At 45.1% G+C, this 10016-nt stretch overlaps 1 protein-coding gene across 1 annotated transcript in view; it reads left to right on the top strand.

The window, feature by feature from the left end:
* Window positions 1-1452, top strand: part of KIAA0922 (KIAA0922 ortholog) — a gene marked incomplete at its 5' end in the record, with an annotated part of 146494 nt that extends 145042 nt beyond the window's left edge. Inside the window, 2 exons of the mRNA XM_015568041.1 lie at window positions 3-107; window positions 1040-1452. Coding sequence (XP_015423527.1) covers window positions 3-107; window positions 1040-1315 — 381 coding nt within the window. The remainder of the gene's footprint in view (window positions 1-2; window positions 108-1039) is intronic.
* Between the last annotated feature and the right edge of the window lie 8564 nt (window positions 1453-10016).

Below are 10016 nucleotides of genomic sequence, written 5' to 3'. Positions count from 1 at the left end.
CTGCTGAAATTCAGACAGACTTTATTGATCACAACTCGCAGTCTACCTGGAACACCCCGCCCAACATGCCGACCGCCTGGGGACACCCCGGTCTCGTCAGCAATCCGGTCAGTGCTGCCCAGCCCTCGCTGTGGCCCTGGGGCACCTCCAGTTTCTTGCTTTTTTTTTTTAATCCTGGTCTCATGTAGCAATAGAGTTGGGTTCAGGTCAGCTAAAGCCGGGCTTGCTTCCTTTAGGTCAGGGGTGGGGGCCTTTTTCCTGCCAAGGGCCATTTGGATATTTATAACATCATTTGAGGGCCCAAACAAAATGATCAAGTTAAGAATTAACCCACTATATTTGGCCAAACATTTAATGAACTCTCACCCTTAATGCCTTGGCAGGGCCAGACCAAATGATTTCGCGGGCCTTATACGGCCCTCGGGCCAGACGTTCCCCACCCCTGCTTTAGATCAGAGGGAACCTCACCCTCTGAAGGAACCTCACACATAATCAGACAGGCAGGGGCTTGCCGACCTTGGCATTCTAGCCACTTCCAAGCTACACCAGCAGTGATGGCTTGTGGGAACGTTGAATTGGGGCCATAGCTGTGTTTCTGTGGCCCCGCTAACCTTTTCATCTGTGACCAGAGATGAAATGAACATCACAGAAAGGTGTCAGTGGTCAGCAGCGGGGTCCTGAGGGCTTCCTGCCTATGAATGCCCGTCCGAGCCTCCGTGCTTAAAAGTCCTACACCTTCCCCCTTTCAGAGCCACTCAGCAGATTTTTACAGAGAGGACATTTCAACTGTGGGTCCTTGCTTGGGTTGAAAGTAAGTTTACCCAGTTAGATGAGGATTTCACAACCCTGCATTTGTGGAAGATGGAGTTCAAGCAACATGGATGGTTGAGAATAGTTTAATAGCGCCCAAGTGACTTGGATGGATACCATTGTGGTATCTATACATTCAACCTTGACATTGCCTTTTTAGGACTTTTTTTAAAAAAATATTTCTTTTTTTAAAAAAACATCTCCTTTCCCCCCTCCTCCTTTACATCAGCCCTACCTCACAAGCACCCGAAGCTTATCTCCAATGTCTGGACTTTTTGGTTCCATCTGGGCCCCGCAAAGCGATGTGTATGAAAATTGCTGCCCCATCAGCCCCACCACGGAACATTCGACTCACATGGAGAACCCGGCGGTCATGTGCAAGGAATACTACCCGGGGTTCAACCCGTTTCGTGCCTACATGAACCTGGACATATGGACTACCACGGCCAATAGGAACGCGAATTTCCCACTGTCTAGGGACTCGAGCTACTGTGGGAATGTGTGAGAAGCGTTTGATTTTTAAACAATGTGAATAAAGAGGCTTGTGTTTTGATGACTAGCGTAAACTGGTTCTTGAGATAGATTACGACATTGGCGGATATTTTGGCACTTTTATATGAAAATAAACTTTTTTTAATGAAATCTGGGTGCGTTCTTTTTTTTTTTTTACCCTTCACAAATCAGTAGTAGAAACTAAGCATCCATATGTCATTACTTTATACCTCAAGGAGTGTGTCCAACATGCCGAATGCTCTCAGTCAGGACAAGGAAGGCTTTTGGGAAGGTGGGAACTGGGATAGAAGTGGCTGCTGTGTATCTCTCTTCCCCTCCACCCGCCCCCATGCATGACAGAACCCCCAAGGCAGCTTGCAAACAATGAAGTCGGTAAGGTGACATTCCCAGAGATTCTTATGTCACTGACCAGTGTACCAGGCGATCAGCATCTTTCTTTCTTTTCTTTTTTTAAAAATATATTTTATTGATTTTTTACAGAGAGGAAGGGAGAGGGATAGAGAGTTAGAAACATCGATGAGAGAGAAACATCGATCAGTGGCCTCCTGCACACCCCTAACTGGGGATGTGCCCGCAACCAAGGTACATGCCCTTGACCAGAATCGAACCTGGGATCCTTGGGTCCGCAGGCCGACGCTCTATCCACTGAGCCAAACCGGTTAGTGCAATGAGCATCTTTCTTTCCAAGGTCTCCATTGATTGTAGCATGCAGGCGGGGTGAGAACTGCTGACTGGGAAAGCCCAGCTGAGCAGCCAGTCACTTGCCTGGGTGACTCAGCTCAGGGAAGAGGGTGGTTCTCTCTGGTCCTGGTGGCCACGGGGGTGAAGTGGCGAGCCTAACCCTGTTCTGCCTGTCCAGGTCTGGCCAGAATGTCCCGCCCCTCCATTAGGGCAGTCACTGGGCGGGACAGCAGCGGGGACTTTCCAGTAGCATTTGGTTTCCCTGAGTGAGCAGCCTTACTCCAAATACAGGCCCTCGGGGTCAGGTCGGGTGCATGCCTGCCAGGCTGGCTTGTGTGCTCATCCGTGACTCGAGCGGTCCCTGGGGTGGTGGACTTCTCTATCGGCGTGTGCAAATTTTGAAAATGTTTTTAACTTTTAATAAAAATCTCTCCTTGCTGCATTTTGTTTCCTCTTTGTTGGAAATTCCCCTAGGAGATAGTTTTGAGTGGACCACTGGGTTTACTTGCTTTGAGTTGATTTCGCTTTGCCACGGGGTGTGTGGGCGCCTGGGACAAGGAGGGCCAGCGTGCTGTAAATCCGGGACTGCCCTCGGCAAGGTGCCCCTGCAAGCATGCCAGGACACTAGAAACCTCTCGGGCTGCCAAGTTAGGATCGTGATGTGTGTGAAGCCCCCCAATACTGACTAATGTTAAAAATAGTTTGGTTCTAGGTATAGGCCCAAAAGAATTGTTAGCAGGACTTGAATAAAGGTTTGTGCTTCTGTGTTCATAGCAGCATTATACCCAACAGCCAAAAGGTGGAAACAGCCTAGATCAGCGGTAGCCAACCTTTCGGACCTCACGGACCACCGGTTGGCGACTGCTGGCCTAGATGCCCACTGACGGATGTATGGATAAAGAAAACATGATAAATACATACAATGGGATATTGAGCCTCAAAAAGGAAGGAAATTCTCCCTGGCTGGTGTATCTCAGTGGTTAGTGTCAGCCCATGCACCAAAGGGTCACGGGTTTGATTCCCTGACAAGGGCACATACCTGGGTTACAAGTTCGATCCTGGTCTTGTCGGGGCATGTGTGGGAGGCAGCCAATCAATGCGTCTCCCTTCAGATTGATGTTTCTCTCTTCCCCAGTTCCCTTCCACTCTAAAAATCAGTGGGAAAAATATCCTTGAGTGAGGATTAACAAAAAAAAAGAGGAAGGAAATTCTGATTCTGGCCAGGTAGCTCATTTGTTTAGACTGTCATCCTGATATGCCAAGGTTGTGGATTGGAACCCCAGTCAGGACACATACAACCGTCAGCCAGTGAATGCATATATAAGTGGAACAACAAATTGATGTTTCTCTCCTCTCTCTCTCTCTCTCTCTCTCTCTCTCTCTCTCTCCCCCCCCTCTCTCCTTCCCTCCCCCCTTCCTCTCTCCCTTCCTCTCTGTAAAATCAAATTAAAAAGAAAGGAAATTCTATATGTACTACAATGTGTATGTACCATGAAAACATTCTAGTCAGTGAAATAAGCAAGTCAACGAACAAATACCTTACCGTTCTACTTCTGTGAGGTACCTAGTACGGTCAGCTTCATAGAGACAGAAAGTACCACGGCGGTTACCAGGGGCTGCAGGAGGAGAGGGAAATGGGGAGTGGTTGTTTAATGCAGGGGCCCGCGGGCCACATGCAAATACAAATATTGTATTTGTTCCCGTTTTGTTTTTTTACTTCAAAATAAGATATGTGCAGTGTGCATAGGAATTTGTTCATAGTTTTTTTTTAAACTATAGTCCGGCCCTCCAACGGTCTGAGGGACAGTGAAGTGGCCGCCTGTTTAAAAAGTTTGGGGACCCCTGGTTTAATGTGAACAGTTTTTGTTTGAAAAGATTTGAAAAAAAAGTTCTGGAGATGGATGGTGGTGATGGTTGCACAACAATGCCAATGTACTTTATGTCACCAAATTGTACATATAATCAAAATGGTAAGTTTTGTGTAATGTATGTTTTACCACAAAGAAAAATAATTCATGTTCAGTATAAAGTTCAGAACTTTCCCACTGGGGAGCATATGAGGCCTTAGATCAATGGTTCTCAACCTTCTGGCCCTTTAAATACAGTTCCTCATGTTGTGACCCAACCATAAAATTATTTTCGTTGCTACTTCATAACTGTAATGTTGCTACTTTATGAATCGTAATGTAAATATCTGATATGCAGGATGGCCTTAGGCGACCCCTGTGAAAGGGTCGTTCGACCGCCACAGGGGTCGCGACCCACAGGTTGAGAACCGCTGCCTTAGATGTATGTTGTACTCATTGATCCAATTCACTTTCCTACTTTCATTGATCCCTCAATTCCCTGTCAGGAAAACATGAGAAACCCAAACAAGTCCTTCCACTGAATACAGAAGAAAGTACAAACTCTCACTTTCACTGGAATATTACCTTTAGTCCTAAAGCCAAACTCAATGATGGGGAAACTGGGAGTTTCTCTTGGTTTAAAATATTTACTGAGTAACATTTAGGAGCTGGGACCAGTCCCAGGGGCCCTTCACCGGCGAACAGGACAGACTAGGTCCTGCTCTGCTGGCACATTCCAGAAGGAGGGACAGAAAAGACACAAGCAAAAGATTCAAGGAATGTTTTGGACACCGCTGCGTGCTCTGAGGGCCATGAAATGGTGATGTGGTCAATGGGGGAGGGGCAACAGGTGGTCAGGGAAAGTCGAAAGAAGTAAAGCTTTTTGAAAAATAATCAATTTTCTTTTCCTTCTTTCTTTAAATATTAATGTGTTTGTGTTTTTATCTTTATTGTTAAAGGTATTACAAACCCCCCTTTCGTCCCCATTGACCTCAAAGAGCTAAAACTTGCACAGCAAGAAAGAACCAGCTGTGCCAAGATCAACAGGCAAAGCATTGCCGCCGGGGAGAGGGCAGATGCCAAGGCCCTGGGGCAGGAGGCCCGTGTGGCTGGGGCCTGGAGAGCAAGGGCCACGGGGGAAAGAGGTGAGGCCCTGGAAGTGGGCAGAGGCTGCCCCCATAAGGCCATGCAGGCCACCGACAAGAGGATGGGATTTACTCAAGGTGTGCTGGGAAGCCACGGGAGCAATTTAGGAGAGAAGAAATGTTATCTGATGTGAGGTTCGAAGAAATCACTGCCAGCTGAATAGAGAAAAGGTTCTTTGGGTGCAGAGGTAACTAACACCGACTAGACATTCGCGGCCACAGTGGAGATGACGGGGAGAATTGGTTTGTTATAAGCAGACATGCTGATTGGTGGGGTTGAGTTGAGTTGATGGGGCCCTGAGAGCCGAGTCAAGGTGATGCTGTTGATGAGAGCAGAGCGTTTGGGGAGGGTCTGGTTGGAGGCAGGGGCAGGTGTTCCGAGTCGGACCGTGTGAAGCGGAGACGTCACGCAGGCAGGTGCATCTGCAGATTTGAAGCCGGTGGAGTTTAGGGCTGGGGACAGCCACTGGGGCATCTCGACCTCTTGATGGTATTACGGCGACGGGAGCGAATGAGGCCTCTTGGAGAGAAGAAGAATTCTGAGGTCTGAGCCTGGACACCCTCCTGTGGAGAAGTGGAGAAGAGGAGGCAGGGGCAGAGTAGACTGAGGAACCGCTGACAGGGTAGGAGGAAGCCAAGAGGCCGAGAGGTCAGATGTGCAAAATGCCATGGGACCAGTCAGACAAGGAGAGAGCGTGAACCTGCGTCTGTAGCAACTGTCCCTGGTGTCCTCACCGTTCTGGAGGGAGGTATGTTGAGGGAGGTGGTGAGAGTCTAGGAGGTGAATGGCCAGGGTCATTATTCTGCCCAGCACCAGCAACCAGTGCAAGCATGCTCATCAGAACAGTGACGACTTGGAAATGCATGTTCTACAAAAGGAATATGTTCAAATTAAAGTCCATGCAGATGTTGGAATACCAGGACACCGCCAAAAATCACTGTAAGAGAGACACAGGCAATGAAACAGTGGGACACAAAGTGACATACAGTATGAGCCCACGGAATATGGGGGGATGCACCACCTAGTGGGTGGGATTGGGAGTGATTTTGTATCTTCATTTTTGTATTGTCTAGTACAAGCATGTGCTATCACCCCACCTCCCCCCCCCAAAAAATAACTTTTAATTAAATCTTAAGCGAAAGCATATTTTATTTAACAATGGGGAAAAGTAAGTATGTTAAAAACAAATGCTAAAGTCTAATAAAATGTTCATCATGCTATAAAAGGACAGGATTTAAAGGCAAAGGCAAAGTGAAACTTTCACCAAGCATTCCCTAATAAAATTCCTATAAAATGAGGTATGTAGTAATTAGTTGGGCTAGGACTAAACACACATAAGAATGTCTTTAAATACATAACCAACATACAAAATGCAAGGCAGTCTAATGACAATCAAAATACTGGACAAATAGTGTAAAAGTCACCTTTAAAATACAACTTTTAAAAAATACACATCCTATAACATTTATGCAAACTCAAATGAACATTTAAAAATAATTATTTCGGTGTGACCCAGACATTTGAACAATTTAGTGTTCCTAACTGGAGTCCAGAGATGTCAGTAAATCAGAATGTACATACTTAGTATTTATGTATGTAGAATGTACATAGTATTTATAAAACTCTTATTTTAGAAACTGAAGACAAACAAAAATTTCACCCACTATCATTTCAGGTTCATTTCATCTAGCTGGCTGCATATTTACTCATTCACAGTGGGTGTAGAAATTTTTTGAAATCTTTTAAAAACGAAAGGAACATCCCTAGCCGGTTTGGCTCAGTGGATAGAGCGTTGGCCTGTGGACTGAAGGTCCCAGGTTCGATTCCAGTCAAGGGCATGTACCTGGGTTGCGGGCACATCCCCAGTAGGAGATGTGCTGGAAGCAGCTGATCAATGTTTCTCTTTCATTGATATTTCTGAGTCTCTCCCTTCCTCTCTGTAAAAAGTCAATAAAATATGTTTAAAAAAATAAATACTGAAGGAACAGACCAAGCCCAGTGACATGGGATTGAATAGGCTACCCCACTGCAGTGGTGCATGGCCACTCAGTTCAAATTCCAGATGAAAAGCAATCCCTCCCTACAACACAAGGGGCAGGCAGTCCTGGGTCAGTCCAAGTTCCTCAATTCATCACGTGATCTAGCTCCACAGAGCTCCCAAAGAGAAACCAACTACTTATTTGCTTTCCTTCTTTCATTAAAAAATGTATTAAATCAGAATAATATCCCCAATCCAGAATTGATTTTTGTATTAGTTGGGATAGGCTAGGTTATGCTGCAATAACAAATTGATCCCCAAACAAGCCCAGATGCCACTCCAACTGTCCAGCAATTCAATAATATTAAATGTAAAAATGAAATAATATTTTTTAAAAAGAAAGAAAGAGGATTTAGGTGTCTGGAGTTCAAATCCTGACTATACTTCTTATGAGCTTCTCTAATCTCCCTGGGCCTCAGGTTGCCCATCTGCAACATAATTTTTTCCACAGGGATGCTAAGAGACTTCTGCCTCATGTGCGATGTTGTTTATATGGTCCCTTTGGAATTACTTGCCCAATTTATCTCTCCCCCAAACCTGTGAGCTTCTTGAGGGCAGGGACCATGACTTGGCTTGTGTGCTGTTCACCCAGCAACTAACACCAAGCCTGACAAACGAACCGCTGAACCAACATGGGATAACTGAAAACATACTTCTAGTAGGTGCTTGATAGTTATTGTTCTTTTCCCATCCTCCCTTTCAACCCTGGCCTTGCTAATAGCTTCCTGGACAGATAGCTTCAACACCGCAGGGAGTTCAGGTCCTCCACAGCAGTCACTTTCATTTCCTAAAATTGCAATCTTTCTTTGAGACATTATGCAAAAGCGGAATTTCAATGTGGCCACTCACTAGGTGGGGCAAAACAAAGTTGTCCTGTACCAGTTCCTGGCATGGGTGGTATTGCCCAGTACGCAAGTTTCTAAGGTTGAAAAACAGGGAAGTGTTTCTGTGAGTGCGGGGAAAACTTATTAGAATACTTCCTCATTCTTGGAAAAGACAGCAATGTCCCTTTCTTGCCAAAGCCAAGTCCCAAGTCTCTCTCTCTCTCTCTCTCTCTCTCTCTCTCTCTCTCTCTCTCTTTCCTCCAAGAGAGTAATCAGTGAGTTATTGTTGGGTCCTGCCTTGCACCCTGAGCTGCTGGGAAAGGCTCCAGCCACCTGAGACCTCGAACTGGAATGAGCACGTTGGAAAGTAACTCTTATTTGTTTATTCATCTTTCTTAACTGTGTGTCTATCTCACATTTGTTTCAATGTTTAATAATAGAGGTGTTCGGGGTCTTTATTTAGAAGTTTTTGTGACTAGAGTATGCCATAGATATTTTCCTTAACTCTTGTTTATGTCAATCAGCCTGTGGTAAAATTGATTTTGTTATATGTCATTTCACTTAAAGCCACAGTTTCCAGGAACCTATAGAACAGCGGTTGCCAACCTCTCGGGCCTCAGGGACCACCAGTGGTCCGCAGACCACAGTTGGCGACCGCTGCTGTAGAAGATGTTAAGTGAGGGCTTATTGTACTTGCCTTTTATCCCAGGGCCTTATTTGTCCAAGGGAATATTTTCTGTGGCACAACTTCCCATAGAGGATTTTTGCCCAGCTAGTTCTTAACAGGTCCCACAAAGAATAATTCTTTCTTGATAATGTCTGTCTCTCAGCCTGGCAGGAGTGGCTCGGTTGGTTGGGCATTGTGCCGTGCACAGAAAGGTTGCAGGTTCAATTCCTGGTCAGGGTAGATGGCAACCATGTAACAGATGTGAAAACTGAGTCTTGTGATGGCTCAGACATAAAGCTAACGTGTGTAAGAGGCAAGATTTGAACCAAGTCAACCTGACTGCAAAGCACTTATTCTTTTTTTTTTCTTTTTAAAAATATATTTTATTTATTTTTTACAGAGAGGAAGGGAGTGGGATAGAGAGTTAGAAACAGCGATCAGCTGCCTCCTGCATACCCCCCACTGGGGATGTGCCTACAAACAAGGTACATGCCCTTGACTGGAATCGAACCTGGGACCCTTCAGTCTGTAGACCAATGCTCTATCCACTGAGCCAAACCAGTCAGGGCCAAAGCACTTATTCTCATGAGCCATGCTCTGGTGTTCCCATATTGATGTGACATGGACACAGCTGGATTGTGCTGAGCCTAGAAATGAGTCATCTCAGCTTGAATCCGGGGTACATGGGCCACCGTTGATGACTGTCCCATGTCAATCCAGAAGCTGACTTATGGCAGGGATTCAGTATGGCCTATAGAGCCAGCATAATTTAAGAACCTGTATTTTAGTGTGTTTGCAAGAAATAAATGAAGAGCTGCAATGAGCCAGGAAGGAAAATGATAATAATAAGAGCTATTTTTTAAACCTTTTCTGTATGCCAAGCATTCTGTTAGGTACAGGATATGCATAACCTCACATAACCAAGAAGGAAAATTAACTGATATTTGAGAGTGTCCCATACTCGAGCCATTATTCAATCATCATTGGACTCCTTTCTTGGACTTAAAATAATAAATGACATCATTTTTTGCAAGGTTACTTTTGCTTAAGATTCTCAGATGAGGCAATCATACTTGAATGGTGAAATGCATTTTGGGCAACATTTTTGTTAAAAAACACACCTAGCAACAAATGGATACATATACATCAGATACACACACACATACTAGAAACAATTCAGCTTTTCTATTATTGAGTGTTTGGCCACATTTTCAGTGAATAACAAGTCTGGCAAGATTATGAAGTGTGGGAAGTTGTCTACAAGGACCTGGTGAAATGCATAGCAGGCAGGCTTTGAAATCAGACTTGGCAAGTTTCTGAACCCTTCTGAACCTCTTTGAATTTAAAACTCAGATAAAACCTGGCTCATAGACTTGTTACAGGATTAAGCAAACACACATAAAACAATGAACAGAGATCTTAGCACAGATAGTGTCTCAACAGAAGTAATCGCCTCCCATACCTCCTTCCCCACTTTGGACTACCTGCTG

Source organism: Myotis davidii, unplaced genomic scaffold (assembly GCF_000327345.1).
Source record: "Myotis davidii unplaced genomic scaffold, ASM32734v1 scaffold323, whole genome shotgun sequence".
Classification (NCBI taxonomy): Eukaryota; Metazoa; Chordata; class Mammalia; order Chiroptera; family Vespertilionidae; genus Myotis; species Myotis davidii.
This window is presented reverse-complemented; position numbering and strand designations above follow the sequence as displayed.